The sequence below is a fragment of the Malus sylvestris genome, chromosome 14 (genome assembly GCF_916048215.2).
Source record: "Malus sylvestris chromosome 14, drMalSylv7.2, whole genome shotgun sequence".
In the NCBI taxonomy this organism is placed as follows: Eukaryota; Viridiplantae; Streptophyta; class Magnoliopsida; order Rosales; family Rosaceae; genus Malus; species Malus sylvestris.
The window spans coordinates 6,059,043-6,079,545 of record NC_062273.1 but is presented as its reverse complement, the minus strand read 5'-3'; the positions used below and the strand labels follow the sequence as shown (position 1 = coordinate 6,079,545).

Below are 20,503 nucleotides of genomic sequence, written 5' to 3'. Positions count from 1 at the left end.
TTTTTGCTTCTCTAATTATCGTTCAAGTTAAAACACAGGATATTATCTGTTATGTACTTTTCTTCTAAGCACAAAGCGTTCAAAGTGCTTAATCTAAAAGCCGAATCCAAAATGAACTTGCTTTGCCTAATCAAAAGTAAATTTTAGGCTGTCCCTGAAGGATTGCTTTTCTCTTAAGCCGAAAGCATGCAAAGTGCTTAATCTAAAAGCCTAAGCCAAAACAAAACCTGCTTGCCTAATCCAAAGTACATTAGGCTGTTACGGTTAGTTTTTATTGTGCATAAACAATCTTTCCTTTTTTTTTTTTTTATAAATCAAGCGATAGCATTTACACTAAGAGGGAGGGAGTGAGCTTAGCCTCACAATTGGCTAGCAATAATGTGGTTCAAATTCGCCTTTAGCGAGAATTGAACCTAAGACCTTTCACTTATAAGTGAAGAGGAATACCAGCAGACAGTAGTATGAGTTTTTTTTGTTGATTTAAGATATTCATTTTTGTATTGGACAAAAAAAGTACGCCTAACTTTGCAAATGTAACCTATTTCTACACCCAACTTAAATTATAAATGTTAATTGTCTATTTTACCCTATTGCATAATTACTATTAAGTACAAAATAAAATTAATAATAAAATTCAAATTTATCAATAAACCCAAACATTATACTTAAACCCTACGATCATTCTTTGTTTATCCTACTTCATTTTGGCTAAAACCCTAATAGCTCTCATGGAGAAAAACAAGTTTTTCTATTTATGGATGGTGATTATGAAATTTTGAATCCTCCAACCAATTTATGATTTTGAAGTTTTTTTAGATAAGCAGATTGATTTATTTCAATTTACAACTGCACACGATTGAAATACTTACACAACTGCTCCCCAGAGCTTTTACTGTCTTTCCTCGTGCAATTTATATCCTAGTTTGTTCTTCGGTACCATGCCAATTAGGCCTCCGCCGAAAAATGTATAACATTTCTTACTTTAGAAATTGCATAGGGTAAACAAATCCTTCTGAGAGTACCATAAGACATTGAGCAAGGGCTTCCTATGAGAATAAAATCAGATTCAACATATACTCTTTAGATTACCGTGGAACCTAATCAAATGATTCGCTTTCAAGACACAATGCATAACCTATCTTCACCTATAAATCAAGCAAGGAGAGGAAATATATGATGATGTTAAGAAGAATGCTTTTACGGAAGCCATTGAAGGGGTCAATTATGAGAGTTTGATGTCTATGCAGGATTTGTCTAAGAATCATGCTTGGAGAAGATTTCAAAATATTGTCCACATCTATAGAAGTGTCAGTCTTGTTGTCAGCCATGGCTGAATTCACATCCCAATTCTCAGTCTCCATTTTCAGACGGCGTAAAGATAGAGTTAAAAATCAAATGAGTGTAAAAATAAATCCACATATTGAATTGGGTTTATGGGGATATATTAGGTATTAAATTAGGTTTAAAGAGATATTAATAGTTTAGTTAGAAATAAAATGGGTGCAAAGAGTAAGTTGGGTGTAGAAATAGGTTACATGAGTTTAAATAAAATTTCTTTTTTCTTAACCTTAATGAATAAGAAAACCTTTTATTAACATGCTTAAAGATGTGAACTCGAAATGGCTGACTGACTTGGCCCGAAAAGGCAGACACACACACTGCGTTAACCAGCTGAGTAAGTCACATTTGCCTTTTTTGTGATCCTAAATTATCTGCCATCATGAATCCGTGAAGGAGGCGAGGCTAAGGAAACACTGCAACGATAACGCAAGGATTCTGCTCAGCCACAAACAAACTTCGTCCATTATGTTCTTCGTTTCTACTTCACTGAAAGTGGCTAATGGCTACTTGGTCTACATTCTAGTAAGGTACATGTATGATTTATCATATTTTTTAACAAGTGAGTAAAAGATCTCCAAGTTTTTTGTGTTCACAGTAGAACAAACGTACAAGGAGCTTGTAACCTAGTTGTATTGGATTATTATTCTATGCATCCGAAGCATGGTCTAAAATATCCATAATATCCCGATATTTCTATCGAAATTTCCGTGTTTTTGGACTACCGATATTTCCGATATCATCGATATTTTAGATCTTGCTAAGTCACTCATGTATTTTACCATACAATGTATAAAGTGTAAAATATTGTACTAATTCATTATATATAAATGATTATGGTGTGTTTAAACTTCTTTCATTAATTACTACATATTTTCTACACTTACAATGTTTGTCAGCTCGCTATACAATCAACTTAAATAAGTTATATCTATCATGCAATGCATTTCCTTCCAATTTTTTGTGATAAACTAATAGATAATTAACTAAATAAACATCCTGCAAAGTTTTAATAAAAATTTCTAAGTTTTTCTTACAAATTCCGTGGTTTTTATTCAATTTTTATCTATATCGATAATATCCCGATATTTCCATCGAAATTTCCGTGTTTTTGAACTACCGATATTTCTGATATTATCAATATTTAATACCTTGATCCGAAGTCACGACTTCAATTCCTTCCTTTCAATGAAGGAGGAAAAAAAAGGGATAAACAAGCTAAGATTGTGGATAGCAGACTTTTTACATATGAGATAAACCAAAAAAATTTCAAACCCACCCAACAAGTAAAAACAGAAAACAAATTGAATGGGTTTGTTCGGGTAGCCCAATCAGTCTTTGTCCTATTCTAGGCCTATTATTGTTAAATGTTGTCTAATTACTACAATATTAGCTTTAGGTGGCAGATGATGGTGGCGGATATTAAAAACATCATGTCGGATAAATTATATCCGACACATCATTTAATTAGTGGCAGATATTAGAAAAATCATGTCGATTATATTCGACATAAATTCCTGGCGGATATAAAAATATCCTGTCGGTTATAACTGACATTAATTTTTAATCCTTTTTTTTAAATATTTTTGATAGTTTATGACGGTTTTTAAGTTAATTGTGGTGGTTATAACCGACAGAAATTGACTATTTTATTATTTTACTTTATGGCGGTTATTATTTTAGTATTTTGGCGGTTATAACCGACAGAAATAAAAATTTTATTATTTTAAAATGTTACATTGATTAAAAATAATAAATAAACACATTTTTTAAATATATTTTTTTCATGACTCTAAAGTCTAATGAACCCAATTCTCACGAGCCATAAATTTTCTGAGAGAATAATAACAACATACTACAATATGAAGCTCTTTCATTTTTGTAATAAGGATTATGCTCCCTCATAGGCAAGCAACAAGATACAAAGAAATTCAAACAATTTTTTTTCAAAGCATCACAAAGCACATTGTCTGGCACATAAACATACATGAACATCTGGTGTACTCTATCATATCTGATTTTATTATTTTAAAATGTTATGTTGATTAAAAATAAATAAACACATGTTTTAAATATTTTTTTTTCACTCATGGCCCTATCGGATATAACCGACACGAACAAAGCAAAATTTTGGACGGTTCTTTGAATGTTTTTTTTTTTTTTTTTTTGCGATTTTTTACACATGCTATCTCAGAGTATAAACAAACCTATTTGACGGTTGGATCGTTGAAACTAGTTTCGTAGAATGCATATCCTGTCAAATTGATAGATTTAACAAACATTTCAGAGTTAATGTTATAAGTATAAAATAAGATTTATCTACTAGTGTAAATATTTTAAATTGAAGATCGAATTCATTCATTGCATTCTTATAGGGTCGAGGAGTGTAGCTGTAAAAAATCATCAAAATCGGAGCTAAAATAACCGTTAAATTGTGATTTTTCGTTTATAACCATCGAAAACTTTTGTTCCGTTACCTAATATCTGAATGTTTGTTTTTTGCGATTTTTTACGTATGTGATCTCGGAGTGTGTACAAACAAGTTTGACGGTTGGATCGTTGAAAAACGTTTCGTAGCATGCGTATCACATCAAAATGGTAGATTAAACAAACACTTAGAGTTAATGTTATACTTCCCCATCAAGTATAAAATAAGATTTTGTGGTATTCACTAGTTTAAATATTTTAAATTAAAGATCAAATTTATTCATTACATTCTTATAGGGTCGAGGAGTGTAGCTATAAAAAATCATCAAAATCGGAGCTAAAATAGCTGTTAAATTGTGATTTTTTGTTTCTAACCGTCAAAAACTTATATTCCGTTACGTAATCTCTAAATGCTTGGTTTTTACAATTTTTTACCTATGTAATCTCGGAGTGTGTACAAATAAGTTTGACGGTTGAATCGTTGAAAAAAGTTTCGTAGAATGCATATTGTGTCAAAACGGTAGATTAAACAAACACTTAAAGTTAATATTATACTTCTATTAAGTATAACTAGTGTAAATATTTTAAATTAAAGATCAAATGTATTCATTACATTCTTATAGGGTTGAGAAGTGTAGCTGTAAAAAATCATCAAAATCGGAGCTAAAATAACCGTTAAATTGTGATTTTTTGTTTATAACCGTCGAAAACTTTTGTTTTGTTACGTAATATCTGAATGTTTTTTTTTTACAATTTTTTACGTATGTAATCTTGGAGTGTGTAAAAATAAGTTTGACGGTTAGATCGTTGAAAAAAGTTTCGTAGAATGCATATTGCGTCAAAACGGTAGTGGATCGTTTTACAAAATTGGTACATTTTACAAAAAAATTGGTACATTTCACATATAACAAAGTGGTACATTAATAAGGAAGAATGGGTACATTATAAATAAATTAGGGTACATATAAAACATTAAAAATTATAAGTACAAATGAATTTTTAAAAATATAGGCGCTAAAATAAATTAATACATGGGTACAAAATAAAACTAAGAAGAAAATACTACAAATTAAAAAAAAATGTTGCACATTAAAAGTGGGTACAAACTAAAAATATAAGTATATGATACAAAGTTTAGGCATAAAACATAAATATACCATGTGTAATTTTTCTATCATTGATTAAATATACAATGTTACGTGACGGTATACATATGGGTACAAAAATATGGGCACAAAAAGAAACTAATATATGGGTACAAATTAAAAATGAAAAGAAAATTGGTACAAATTAAAAAATATTTGCAAATGAAAAATAGGTACAAACTAAAAATAAAAATATATAATAAAAAATTTAGCCATAAATATAAATATACTAATTATAACATTTTTAACACTAAAGGAATATATTTAAAAATAAAAATATTTTATTATTTAAATAATTAATGATGTTATTAATCCTCAAGGACCTTAATAAAAAATTGAAAATAGGATTTTAATCGATGGATTAACAAAAATAAGAATGTGAATTTAAATTTTCCCATTTAACCAAACAATTATTATTTTATTTTTTAAAATCGTACCAAAATTTTGGGGGGGGGGGTAAAATTTTGGGAGGGAATTTAAAATTTTGGAAGAGAATTTTGGGGGTATTTTGGCGTCCATATTTTTTTCTGTCGGTTATAACCGACAGTAGGTGAAAATTTTCTGACGGTTTGTATTTTAAAAATGTTTATGTCGGTTATAACCGACATTAATGAACATTTGTACTTGATGGTCTTATTATTGAGGGAACCGATATTCAAGTTTGTTCTTGTTTCGTACTGCAACAAGATAGGGACCGTTTGCTCGGTGAAGTTGAAAATCTTTCTGCTGGTGATGGACAACCACAAAAGTTTCAAGATGTTCATACCCAGAAGTTAAAGGCACTTGAGGGACAGGTAACCATATTTCTTCTTACGACTGGATCGCTATTTCTCTTTGGATAAGCAGTGGACTTCTTTGTAATCCAATTGTGGTGTCTTTTTCGATGTTTTTATACCAGATTTTGGATCTTAAGAAGAAACAATAGAGCCAGGTTCAACTTTTGAAGCAAAAACAAAAAAGTGATGAAGCAGCAAAGCGGCTGCAAGATGAAATCCAGTCTATAAAGGCACAGAAGGTTTAAACTCATCAGTCATATTTTTTTCCTATTAAGGCTAATATTTTCTCTGCATCTACTGATATTATATATATATATATATATATTTTTTTTTTTTATTTATTATTTTTTTTTAAATAATAGGTTCAACTGCAACAAAGGATAAAACAAGAAGCAGAACAATTTCGGTAGTGGAAAGCCTCTCGACAAAAGGAAGTGTTGCAGGTATTTACTTCCTTTCTTTTTCTTTTTCAACTGAACTTTTAAAGTTATGGAAGCTCACAAGTGGATTTTCATTTAAAAGGAAACATGTATTCTATTCTTACCTTAAATCTATTGATATTAGTTGAAATGTGTTGCTCTGTGTTTGCATTTGAGTGCGTATTTTGAATGATGTGTTTGCATTTGGGAACTTTAACGAAGTACTGTTCAATTTCATCAGATGGTCGGTTTATGGTAGTCGCGGAACCTGCATATTTTGTGCATATATATAGCAGAGGTAGATTACAAAGTGCGGCAAGAGATTGATTTCTTTGGGGAGATATCCGGTGTATCAATGAGTTCCGATGACGAGTCTCTTTATATAGGAATCTGGGACTGAACCATCTAGAGAGAAAAACTGATGACAAGTCAAGATGAGGAAGAAGGTTTCTGTTTTTAGGGTTGATTGTTGTTTCTGTTTTCCTTTGTTTTTGTCCATTGTATGAGAGGTTTCTGTTTTCTCTGTTGTTTTTTTTTGGGATGGATTGTTGTGTTGTGTTGGGAAGAAGGTTGGCTTTTCTCTTCTGTTTTTCTGCAGATTCTGATTTTGAGTAGAAGGGGAGAAGAATGGTCAACGAGAAAAAGGGTTCTGCTCTAATGTCCTTTTTTTTTATTATTAATATATTTGATGTCGGTTTTAACCGACAGAACAATGCTTTAGTAATTTTTTATTAATATTTATTGTCGGTTATAACCGACACAAGTTCTGTCAGTTATATATATTTTCTATCGGTTATATCCGACAGAAAAATCCTCTTATTTATTCTTTATTTACTTTATGTTGGTTATATCCGACACAAGTTCTGTCGGTTTTAGAGTATTTTTTGTCGAAAAATTCATTTCCTGACGCTGGCAATTATGTCGCTTATTATATCCGCCACTGCATCCATTTTCTGTCGGATTTTGCATAATAAGCACGTTAATCGACACTTAAGTAATAGTCCAATCATCTACAACTTCATCATTTGGTTACAGATTTGATTTATAAATTTAGTATCCCTAGCATTACCCTTTAAAAATAGGTGTTTACGTACTCTAATGGTTAAGAACTATACAAGTATTTTTTTTTTCTCTTTCGGGGAAAGGACTAAAAGAGTAGTTTCTAGACATGAATGTTCCATATTTCTTCAAATTGTGTTAACAAATCCAAGAAAGTGAAAAGAAGAGAAAACTAATTGCAATTTTGATTCTTGTTTTGACATAATAGCAAGTCCCTCGGTAATCCAATTGATAGGGCAACTGGATTGAATTGTCCTTAGCCCCCAAAAAGGTGGTCTACCGGTGCAAAAAATGAAGGACATTTTTTAGCTACCCCTGCAACTTCTGCATGGGCTTGCGCCTGTTGGCTACAGGAATTGAGTGAGTGAGGCCACCACGGCATAGCCCAAAGCCAAATCGCTCATTTTCCCTCCAAGTTGAGCCGTTGGATTTTCAACAGTCATTTGATTTGGACTATTGGATTTTCAATGGTAAAAAAAAAAAAATACATGCCACATGGAGCAATATGGGGCATCCAATGTAAATAATTTTGAAATTCAACGGCTATTATTATTTTAACATAAAAAATTAAAAAAAGTACCCAAAAATATACATTTTTTTTAATTTTTTTTTATAAATACCCAACCATCTTCTTCATTCGTTGTATATGAAATATATTATTGAAATTAGACAATCATTTTATTTTTGTGGAACAAACTTGCAACCATAAAAAATTGAAAATATTTATTTGTGGATGGTGCTTGCCCTCACCCCTTACAAGTGTGTGGACTTGCACAAGAGCAATTACTGTTCATAGTGAATAGTAAGAACAATTTTGTTGCCATTGCCTCCTAAAATGGGTGGACTTGCTCTAAAGGAACATAGAATACTTCAGATTGCTAAGATAACTGCATAATAAAACGACTACATATTGTCAACACTTCATTCTCATCCACTGAATTACAAGAGCTATGTATATAAAGACCTAATTATGAATCAAATTCTTAAAAGAAAACCCTAAGCCTACATAATATCTTCAAAAGTATCCCAATGTACAAGTATGCTTGACTGTGGCCACGAGTAGGGTGAAATTCGCCATAGCCTTTCCGGGCCCATAAGGAGTGATTGTGGCTTGCCACCCGTTGTTCCCCTCTTTATTTTATTTTTTATATTTTTTAAGTATCCCAATATAAAATTGAATCAAATTGTTAACATAAAATCTCAATCTCAAAGAGTCCTCTATATATATATTTGTATCCTATTTTTACCCTAAACCCTAATTAGTTATAATAACTTCCTAACTATGCCATATAATTAAGCTGTAGCATATTCTATATATGTCAAAGGTAATTGCATTTGCCTATCTAGAGGTGGGAGTGAAATGTACAATCGCAGGGCCCAAATTTAAAGAGGCCATAAAAAAAATTTGTTATCTAATTTTTATATGTAATAGTGATGTATATTAAAATTTTGCTTTTATTAGCACGATAAATCTCATTGTGCACTCTTTATTAGTGTAAAATTTCTTTCTTTCTAAATATACAAATTTGGAGTGCATAATGAGATATTTGGTAATAACACCCTAAAAATGATTTTTTTTTTCAATTTTATTATTATATAAAAATATTATATATTCAAGCAAAAATTTGAAGTTAGAGTTTTGAAGCTTTTGCTCTTGTTTGGTTGCTTAAGATTGAATTGTTTTTTATTATTTAGTGAAGAATATATTTGTAGCTCTTTTTACTTGTTATTTAATAACATTTATAAACTTACAATTAGTGAGTCCTAAAGTTTATTTTGATTTTAGTTATTTTCTCGAGTATTAACCCATTGTTCTACGTTTTTTCGGAAAACTATCTTAAGAAAAATGGTATTTTTATAAATTTCGTATAGGATTCCCGAAATCTCAAAGACCACATTTCACAGGAGAGATGCTGCCATGCATGTGAAGGATTTGCCTCGACGAGAACATTTGGGTAATCAGAGAAGTGAAATCCTGCAGGACCACAAATCGACCATGAAAGCAACTGATAACAGACAGACAATGCAAAAGGTTTACTGTGTGAATGCAATACTTCTTTACTCAATTAGTCGACGACTATTGACACACGACACACAAAAAGAAACGAAGTAAAATAATTAAAATAGACACATGGAATGGGGGTAGATTCATGGCACACTCATTTTACACAATTTAGGTTACACGTTTTTAAGGAGTTCAAACAGTAATGAGTTCAAAGATCCGAACCGTCTGTATGTTAGAACATCATTAAGAGATTATTCTAGCAAAAGATTAGAACATCATTAAGCCATATGTTTGTCCGCCAACATATATACTTCTGAAAAATAATATCATCCTATAGAACATTGAAAAAGAAAATTGTGATACTATTGCATGCATATGGTTCTTTAAAGCTACTTGTCAATCAAAAGAGCAAAAACAATATACTTTCCCAAATTGTACAAATTTTCAGAACCTATGTAACTTTTGCTTGAAAATTTGAAGTCGCAGGCCAACAGGCAATAGCTATATCAGGGTCTGAGTATATAATTATGAGAATGTATGTAGCTTTTGCTTGTTCGCATTACATGCAAGTTGTTTAGATCCATTTAAACTACCAGTAGTTTCTTCATATTGATAAAACATTAGGCTATTTCTATCTTTATTAAGGTAAGAAAGTGTTGGGTTTTAACTTAGGATAATGCTTGTGTTCCTCCATGGGAGAACCTACTTGTTCTCTTTCGCAACCCCTCCCTCCACTTATGATTAACGTATCTTTAGTGTACGAACATCATAATCAAAACTATTCATTTCTTTTACATCATCTAAAGATCATATTTGCAAAATTTCATTCAATTTGAAGATCTTTTAGCCATTCATAAGCATTGTTTAGCCATTAAGTTTGAAGATCGCTCAGCTGTTCATTCTCTTACAAATCATTGGAGCCAAATAATATTAATTAAAAACCTAGGGCTTCAATCAAATTACCTTGGTAGGAAGTCTCTAGTCTCAGAAGTTACTATATACCCCTTTTCTGTCTACATGTGTATCTTTTTTTTATTTATAGCCATTAAATTAGAAAAATCAAATAAAAACAATCAACAGAATCAATCAAGAATGTGTAACAAGGAAAAACAGTGTGATCATCCTTTTCCGTATAATATTGGCGGAAATAAGAAAATTAACAGTGCATTAATAGTATCATATTCCATATATATACACTATGCACTCTCAGAATTCACGCCGTAAGATGAAATCAGGCATGTGCATGTGAGATTCAGACTCATGAGCACATGGAAGAACTCCTTTATTTCAAATTGAATTTATACATATACAGTCATTATATATGCCAAAATTTACAACAACAATATTGTCTTATGCAAAGCCAGTATGAATGACAGCTACACACACACACACACGTACAGACACTTGACCATATTTCCATATTTGTTTTTTTTCTTTCTTTCACTACAAGCATGCATATAATTAAGGTTGTACATATTGTGTAAAAAAATTGACTAGGGTTATGTTCCACCATCAGTGTCATCTGCCAAACGGCCACGCTATAGTTCTTGGTGGAGAAGGAACATGTTATATATATAGCCACAAAAAAGTTGGTTACCTAGAATATAAGGTATATAGGATGCTATTGGTCATAATTTAATAGATTAGAGTTTGAATTTACTAATCACCCTAATTAGGTGGTGAGTGTTACTACGATTTTAAAAGCGTGTTACGTATTGTCAAGAGGAAATCATACAATTTTTTTTTAAAATGCACATAACCGTATGAAGATTTATTGAAATGACGACATCATCTTGTAAAGGCTAAAGCTATGTTTTTGGTTGATAAATCAATGTCAGAAACAATTGTAACTTGTTTTTATTGAAATTACGAATGACTTCAATGTTATCTACTATCTAAAAAATATGGTTGTCTACATTTTTTTAATCTTGCACCTTTTTAAATTCAATCCCCTACTCGATGATTCCTGGATTCGCTCTGCATGCTGAACGTATGTTGGGAAAATTTTGATACGATCGACGAACAGGATCATCCAGCTAAGCCTCACAGAGAAGAGGGCAGTTGATCGTGCAACCCAAGTCCTAATTTTAACCTAATGAACGAGGACGCCAAAATTTATAAAAAAGGGTCAAAATTCAAAAGAGTGGCCTCGCACTTTCTCACTCGTTGGATTGGCTCCCGCTTCGGAAACAGCCACGGCACGCACGTCGCCACGTGGAAATTGAGATTGAGTCTTCGCTGTGAGTGTACCATATCTTGCCTATGAGTTGGGCCGTGGGCCGGCCCAAGCCGGCACGCACGGGACTCGTGTGCTCAGATGACGCATACACCATCATCATGAATGTCAGTCCATCACGTGCACATCCGACGGTTATGATACTCTGAATCATAACGGAAGATCTTTACCCGTACACTCAATTATCGTATACATCTGAATTATTTATTAATATAATTTTCTTTGTAAATTAAAATACGATAAAAAAAAATTATTTAATCTTCTATTACAAAATTAATAGTCAATAATGTAATTTCATAAAATCAAAATTTGCTTTTTTTTTAATTAAAATCTCTCTTTCCATCCCCACGTTCTTTCTCATTTTTCCTTCCCATTTAAAAAATAAAATAAAAAATATTCACACACACGAAGTGTGTAGGCATATGCTAGTTTTTATAAACATGTTTTATCTACCGGCTTCCATTCCAAATTATTTAGGCTTATTTTTAGTTATGCCCCTAGAACTTGATTTAATTTCACTTTGCTCCTTATAACTCAAAAGTCGTAATTTTACTCATTGAAACTCAAAATTCGCTCCACTTTGCCACTGTAACGATTTTATATTTTGCCTCGAAAACACAAAAGTCGACTCTATAAAACTCAAAATTCACTTCATAGTGCTTTTGATCTATTAATTTCTTATGTGAGTTTGATTAGATGCGTCAGACTAATCAAATTTTTTTATATTTTTTTCATCTCTTCAATTTCTTTTAAACTTAATATTCTTTTATTGTTGAATGTTAATGCATTACAAATATTTATAATCAAATTTATTGCACATGTGACATAGTCTTATTGAGTATTCGGTCCCACATATGTTTCACAGGGCGACCTATAAGTTTTAGGGGCAAAAGAGAGCCTATAAGTCAAAGTGAAGCGAATTTTGAGTTTCAATGAGTAAAGTCATGACTTTTGAATTATACGGAGCAAAATGAGATCAAAATGGAGTTCTAAAAGACACAATTGAAAATAAGCAAATCATTTATCATGCTTTCCACCCGAAAAAATATAAAGCTATAATAAAATTCTTAATTTCTTAATTTTTATTCTTATGGAACAAATTTTTAATTAAATCATTGATGAATGAGAGATCTCTCGTGCATATATATGAACTCAAAAACTATGTATTTTGATTTATAGACGTGAAGGTTTGTGTTTAGTGTCAGTTTCAGGTGACAACGTTATTTTGCGTAGAGAGCACAGATTGAAAGCTCGTAAGTAATGTGTATATGTACAAATGTTAGAATCAAATTCGTCCACCGACATAAAAAGTGGTGATGCATAAATTCAAGTAACCTGTAAAAGAGCAAACAACCGTGAGCAAGCCAAAGACCGGGAGTGTATTGTCAAAGGCTCTCCAATGGTCAAGTTAGTAAGCAATATGAGACTCAAGCAACAGGTAAGAATAAGTGCAATAATTGTTTTATTAGAGATGAACCATAGTAGTGTGTATTTATACCAGTCGAAGGAGGACCTTTTAGGATAGTAGAATCCTTATTAAACTGAGAGAATCTCAGAGGATATATAGGGATAGATATTGCATCCTCTTAATAGTGTGATTACTTACGGCGCACGCCAATACTTAGATTGTAAGAACTCAAAGATTATAGGAAACCTGCTGATTCCTTGCTGAATTAGGTTTCCATATCTTGCAGAATAAGCATCAATCTCACTGAAGTCGTCAAACTTCGCCAATGATTCCAGAGCAGGATGATGGTGACATCATTGCTCCGTTTATTCAGCTCTTCGGCGAACACTGTCAAGTCCATGACTCGACTTCTGAAGTATGCATATTTCAATCCGCCTCACTCTGGGGCTGATAAATCGTAGTCCCACACAAATATTTTATTATTTTCTTTAATTAAATAACATACAATGGAGTTCATGCACACTACTATACATTGTAAATTTGCCCCACTAAATTCTTTTGGAAAATAGACTGACCTATATAAGAAAAATGCTTAATTATAGTAATGATCTATGAATTTTACTTCTAATTTAATTTTAATCACGAAAATATTTGCGTATTTTGTATTTGTTAATATTGAGAAGTCGCACACAAAAAAATTATTTCTGTAAAGTTACCAATTAATAATCATCACTATCCATTTTAGGGTTGCGTTCTCATTAGCGTGACTTCATTTCCTGCATGTATGATCGTGTAAAAAGGTCAAAAAGTTTAAGCTAAAGCTTCATGGCAGTTGCACCAGTTACTCTGCAAGCAGTCTGTTTGGGTTAAAACTTAAACTTTGGGCTTAGAAGGGAGTTGGCCCAAAAAGAGAAGGAGAAGCCTGAAGCACAGCCCAAGTCCAGAAGGCAGAAAAGGCCTTTCCCGACTAGGTGCAGATCATTTGCACCACTTGCTTACCTACCCAAGGGCCAAGTGGTATAGACCAGCCAGCTAATCAGCCTAAAAGTACTTTATGGTGGAAGTACAAGTAAATAGCTGATGAGTCACTATCCTTCAAACTGCATTCGGGCAAGATTGTTGCTACAGGATGCCAAGCCAAGGTGTCTATAAAAGGAGAAAGAGAAGTTAGAGTCAAGAACACTCAAACAAACAAAAACAAGCACAAACTCTGCTCAAAGCCAGATTTTCCTTTAAAACGAAGCTGTAGTCAGCCCAAGCCTTCATCCCTTTCGGGATAAACCTTATTGTAATAGCTCTGCTACCCTGTTCAACTCTTGCTGTAGTATCGATTTCTTTCTGTAAACTCACCTCCCAACCACTGTTCTAAGCTCCCAAATCTTTCTTATAAACCACAAAGATAGGAAGTTGCAAGACGATCAGCCTTGCCCGACAAGGTTAAACCTTGCCCGACCCTCTTTGTTTTTGTCTTTTCATTCATTAGCCTAGCAATATGTTGTATACTACAAGTTGTATCCAAGTTATTTCTAGTAATATGGCTATTAAAAGACTCTCTCTCAGCATTTGAATCCGATTTGAATATGTCTTCACAGTTCAAGCCAGATCTAAGTTCTAAGCCCTCGGGCATATAAGATTTGATCACTCTAAAAAGTCCTTGGCCTCAAGGCATAAACAAGAACCTGATGTGGACTTAACCCATCCACGACAAGCTTTGATAACAAGAAGTCCGAAGTTACTTGAGGCGCAAGTAATCGACCTGTCACTTAGTTTTATTTCTGTTATATTATGATTACCATATAACGTTCAAGTACGGGATGAATTCTGATGGGAAGCCTCAAGGCCTATTCAAGGCCCCACAAAGGCACCTATTTGGATTCATCCTATTTCTTGGGCGAGAATATTGAGTATAGAAGGAGTTCTGATGGGAAGCCTCAAGGCCTATTCAAGGCCCCACAAAGGCACCCATTTGGATTCATTCTGCTCTTTGGGCTCAGGTAATCAGAAGTATGATGGTTACAAGACTCATATAACCAAGAAAAGGAACCTATGTGTTCGAGTACTAAGTTAGTTATTTATGGGAAGCCTCAAGGCCTACACCTAAGGCCTCACAAAGGCACCTGTCAATAACTAACATAGTCTCTCAAATATATACAATTAACTCAAACATCCGTTCTACATCTGCCATGCTGAAGATGGCAGTGGCACGCCTGAACACTTAAAAGTTAATCTTGATTGTGAGCCTCAAGGCCTACACCTAAGGCCCCACAAAGGCACATTTCAAAGTTAACTCTGTCCTTCTCTTTCAGCCTTGCCCGACAAGCCTTGCTTGACAGGCTTTGCCCGACAAGCCCGCTAGTAAAGCAGAAGCCCGACAGAAAGCATCAACCGGCGCCGACCTCTCGGGGAGCTGTGTGCTCGTCGGCCAGGAAGCATCCCCCACGGAAATTCCTGCCACGAACACAGTCATATGCCATGTGACCACGCTACTGAGCCAAATTCTCACCTAAACATTTTCTTTATATGACCTTCATCACCTAGTAGAATTATCGACACTTCTTAGCAGGGATTTCGGTTCGCTCTACAAAAACCAAAATGATTTATCGTATATGGCTCTCGTATTCAACATGTTATATAATGAAACGAATATGTTGTAATTGAGAGTTAAAAATGAGTTTATTTGAGTTTTGCATACATGTAATTTGTGATTGAAAGTTCCATAAGTGAGCAGTGGCAATACTTAGAACCGGCCATGGTACTCTGTTTGTAGCTATGAGGTGAAAAGCGTATAGACAAATTATTGGTAAAGGAGATGTCCACATCCAAGTCGGTTTTGCAAGTTAGCAAGTGAGATATACCTCAAACCCCATGAAAGATAAGATTCTCTCACGTAAATAATCTTCCATTGTTAGAGTACTCAACATGGACCAATATTTAACAAACGTTCACGTTACTACGGTTTTATAATATAACATATCACATATCTCACTATTTTGGGTAGTGAGATTAAGTAAACTAATATATTATATATTGTAATATTAAATATGGTTACACACACAATAGTATATTTTGATGAATATACCCATGTTTACACACACACACACACACACACACAATAGTATATTTATATTTTAATATTTTTAATCCCACAAATTATGTTTTTTTATTTAAAATCTCATTTATATAAACAACTAAAATTTCTAATTTTTAATTTTTAATTTAAAAAATATAGTAACGTAAGTAGAAATAAATTATCACATTAATTTCAATTACCTCGATCAAAAATTAAAAACCAACAAGATTTCAATAAAAAAATATTCATAATTAAGGACCGCATCTCATATATATATATATATATGGGCTGAGTGTAGATTGATTTGAACACGATGGAAGTGTTGCCCTTATCAAAATAGATATCGTCTCCAAATTAACTAGTTTAATTATTGTCAAACTTTTGGATGAGGTAGCTTAAAATTAATATGATCTTTACTTTCCTTAGTTACCTGCATGATATGAACTTATGATCTGTGTTTACTCTCATCTAATACCACTTGTAGTAATAGCATCTCCAAAGTAATAGTATCATAAAACTATTTTAGCTACTCAGATTAATTTTTATCTCTAACAACACTTTATATTTTAATTTTATCAAATTTTGAATATTTTATTATTAAAAAGTCAAACTCAACCCACTCATTTTCTAAAGCAACCGTCTCTTTATTCATTTTCACCTTGCTCAAGAGTCCACCCATGGACGGAGCCAATGAAGGTTATCTTCGAAGAAAATATATGTATCTAATATCCAACATACCTTCATACCACTTGTACTCCATGTCAAATATTATATGAGCAAAAGTGCTCTTATTCTGTCATTCAAACTGAAAAACTCCTCTACTGCCCATCATGTATTAATATTTTTCTCACCACTTTTCACTTTCCACTACTATGCTGAAATTTTTGTAACATGGAATTGTATCATCATTTGAAAGCATCCCTATTATCATATTAAGTATCAGTCATACTATAATAAGGTTTTCTTAGTTGATTTTCGGGATGCCTCCACTAAAAGAAATTTTGGGACCACTGTTGAGTTTATTTATTTATTTTTTTATACTCCCTTACAACATCTCTTGGAGGTTAATTTTTTTTTAATTTTTTACTCTTTAAAATAGAGAATTGGTTGTTTTCAGCATCTCTTGGAGATGCTCTAAAGTTAATGGGAAATATTATATTACTCTACTTGAAATTTCGATATCTAGAGAGAGATATATATTTCTTAGATTACAATTAGCCATGTTCAAAGAAAATGCGAATATGTGTTCGATATTGTTATCTGTGTGTCATCATTACTGTTGATAGTTGATACTATGGATATCGTGAGGTTAAAGTTGTCAATATATGGCATATAATATATTGTTATTGTTCCGCAAGTGCGTTAACTGCGGCATAGAAAAACTGTATATATACACAGCTAATTAAACTGTTTTCTTCGATTCTACCCAGCTATACATGCATCATGCACTCAACTATTGCAGCATATGCTTTGCTGGATTGTATACAATTTAATATGATTGCTATATATAATCTAAAAAATATGGTTGTTCACTTCTTATAGCAAGTTTTAGGTCTTGGGAGCATTGGCCTGCAGTTGTAAACGCGGGATTAGGTACCACTGTCGTACGTTTGTGTGCAAGCCATGAACCCATGACATTGTTTTTCTTCAACCTACACTGTTTTATGTTATGATCCATATTCATGCATAATGGCATAATTACCAATTTACCCATATGGATATGGAGAGGATAAGTGAATGGTTGATACCATTTCAACCCCGACCTTAACTTTTTCCACATAAAAGTAAATTTGTATATTAAAACTTTGGCCACTAGAACTACGATATAGTGATATTAGATATATACTTAAGGTTAATTTGGTTTGATTTAACCTATTCAAAACTTCCTAAAGCAAACCAAACCGACTACATGAATTTTATTATTTTGTGCCACTTGGATCTTCGTAGCTAGTCTTGTTAGATTGTTACTTTGATGGAATGTTGAATTTTTATTACAATGTTCGAGAATTGAAAGTTTTAGAATAAATGAATATGCAATGTTGGGTCGTTGAAATTTGTAATTAAGATTGTTAGGTTGATAGTTTTGGTTTCATAAGATTATAAGAAGTGAAAATACTTTATGTTTGTTTCGACCTTCACGTATAAATTTGTGTCGCATTCACATGGCTATAGAATTTGAAGTGTGTGTAAACGCAAGTTTTACACAATGAAACACAAAAAATGATTTAATTTTGATTAGCCTAAAAAATTAAAAAGAATCAAAATAAATAAAAAGGTACTGAATTTGGGGCTTGATTTCTTACCTCAATCTCGAATTAAACTAAACCAAACTGGATTATTCTTACTCCTAATTCAGATGACTAAAATAACAAAAGCGTGTAATTTTTGGTCTAAAAATTTAACATTGAATGCAAATTTTATGAAAGTGTGTTGATTTTGTGTGTCTAAATAACGTATTAAGTGATTCAACCTTAATTTTTTGGTAAGAAAAAGTTTAGAGGGAGATTTGCTACTCTTAACACCAGCGTTAGAGCAAACTCACAACCTTAAGTCAGAAGGACTTACGCGTGACACTGAACTATCAACTGCCATCGGTATGGATTTACGTAGGAAATTATAGATCGCGCGCTAATGAGAACTACTAGCAGAGGGGAGGGAACTTGATTGGAGGTTAACCACAAGTACATCATTACCAACTGAACCAACCCTTGTTGGCGTGATTCAACCTTAATTAACAAAACTACATGCATTGCAATTTTGCAATTGGCTAATTAGTTACTAGTTGAATGGAAAATGGGGATGTTTTTGGGCACGTCAAGTATGATAAAAAATTAAAATACATTATACAGGTTTACACATCTTCCACAAAACATAATATATAATATACTTATATACACATACAAAATTATTATAAAATCCCAATTGGGAAATAGGGACCATTGAGTTCAATTAATTACTCTATTGACTCTTTAACATTTCGCCACAAGAGGATTCATCCAACCCCTCCCTCCCAAAGCCAGCCTTTTTTCTCCCCTCTCATTTCTTTTTTTTTTCTTTCCAATTTGTCCTCCTGATTTAAATTAATTAACTATTAACACCCCTTCTAATATAAGCCTCACCTTCTCCATGATTTTAAACAAATTAATATATTTACACCAACTTCCTCAATCTCCCCATCTCTCCCAACTTCTCTCTCTCTCTCTCTAGGCATTTCCCATGGAGGAGGCTCAGACGCTAACCAAGAAGCATACTTTCTGCTCAAACTTTCCAGCAATCCACAGAGACTCACAGATAATATCAAAATCAAAGCCCAAAATCCGAATTATTCACATATTTGCCCCAGAGATCATCAAGACTGACGTGGCAAACTTCAGGGAGCTGGTTCAGAGACTCACTGGAAAACCATCGGAAAACGGCGGCTGCAGCAACAAGAGGAACATCAAGGAAAACCCAACAAGCATACCTAGCAAAGAAGAACCCAAACCCAGCAAAAAGAATGCATTGATCATGGCTGACAAGATGAGAGCTGGGTGCAGGGGATTTGTGGACCAATCGAGAGACAGGGTTAAGGGAGAAGAAGGGCTGATGTGGAATGCAGAAAACTCTGGTGGGTTTCTTGACAGATTTGCCGACTTGGAGGGGTTTATTCAGGAATTTGGTGGTGAATTTCCTTTGCTGCCCATTTTGGATGCTCCAAATTCTCACCTCCTGCATGGTTTTGAAGGAACCCAACTTGTCTAGAAGGTCAAATAATCAATTATTTCTGTGGAATTCTCACCCCAAAAAAATGAAAAAAAGATGTGTGGTTTTGATCAGAGTAGTCTGAAATGTTTTGTTTAATTTTCTTGGGATTTTAGAGGGTTTTAAGTTTTAACTTAATTCTAGTGAAATTACTTTGTCTATCCATCTGTCTTTCAATTTTTCAATTTTTATGATGCTTTGATCTCTCTCTATTTCTTGTGTAAATAACATTTGCATTTGAGATATCATCTGTTTTTCTGCAGAGATATTTCCAGTTGCATTCCCTTTGGAAGAAGCAGAAAGTTATGATATTACTTAGAAATTATTTATTTGTTTTTGAGTTTTTGAATTGAATAATTAACATTTAGCAGTGGTTTTTTTTTTTTTTTTTTATTATTATTTTGTCTCGTTGTTTTTGGATGTGGGATTTGCTACTTGTCTTATGTATGTGGGACCACCTGTTCGTCTAGGTGGATGATTAGGGTTTGGCAAAACCAGAATTATTAAAAACAACGTGCTGAAAATTATAGGGATTGATAAATAAATGTATTACTTTTCTTGCAAGAGTATTGTTGCAATTAATTATTTTTTTCCCGATTAATTAGCACAAGCCGTCTCTTGGAAATTAAGTGCAGATATACTCCTAAGTTAACTTATGGTTAGTCCTTCGGAGAAACTTCTAATTTTTTTAGGTAACTTTAGCGAAAAGCTTCCAGTACTGTTCATTTTAACGAAAAATTACATTTTTATACTAAAAAGTCAGTCCTGGTACTATTTATTTTACCCATTTTTTTGACCTTATAGTTAAAATTAAAAAATTTTAAGCTATTTTCATTAGTTTTCCTATTGTTTTATAGCACAATATGAAAATTCTCTTAA

The 20,503-nt window shown here is 32.9% G+C and overlaps 1 protein-coding gene and 1 long non-coding RNA gene across 2 annotated transcripts; both read left to right on the top strand.

Annotated features, from left to right (window-relative positions):
- The first annotated feature begins 5,594 nt into the window (after positions 1–5,594).
- LOC126598331 (uncharacterized) lies at positions 5,595–6,129 on the top strand. The gene is made up of 3 exons (XR_007614792.1): positions 5,595–5,704; positions 5,809–5,925; positions 6,049–6,129. It is a non-coding gene; the product is annotated as an uncharacterized LOC126598331 (long non-coding RNA).
- A 12,811-nt stretch (positions 6,130–18,940) lies between these two features.
- LOC126600262 (VQ motif-containing protein 17-like) lies at positions 18,941–19,964 on the top strand. Its single transcript, XM_050266845.1, has one exon. The coding sequence runs from the start codon at positions 19,100–19,102 to the stop codon at positions 19,622–19,624; it is 525 nt and encodes a 174-aa protein (XP_050122802.1). The 5' UTR covers positions 18,941–19,099; the 3' UTR covers positions 19,625–19,964.
- The last annotated feature ends 539 nt before the right edge of the window (positions 19,965–20,503 follow it).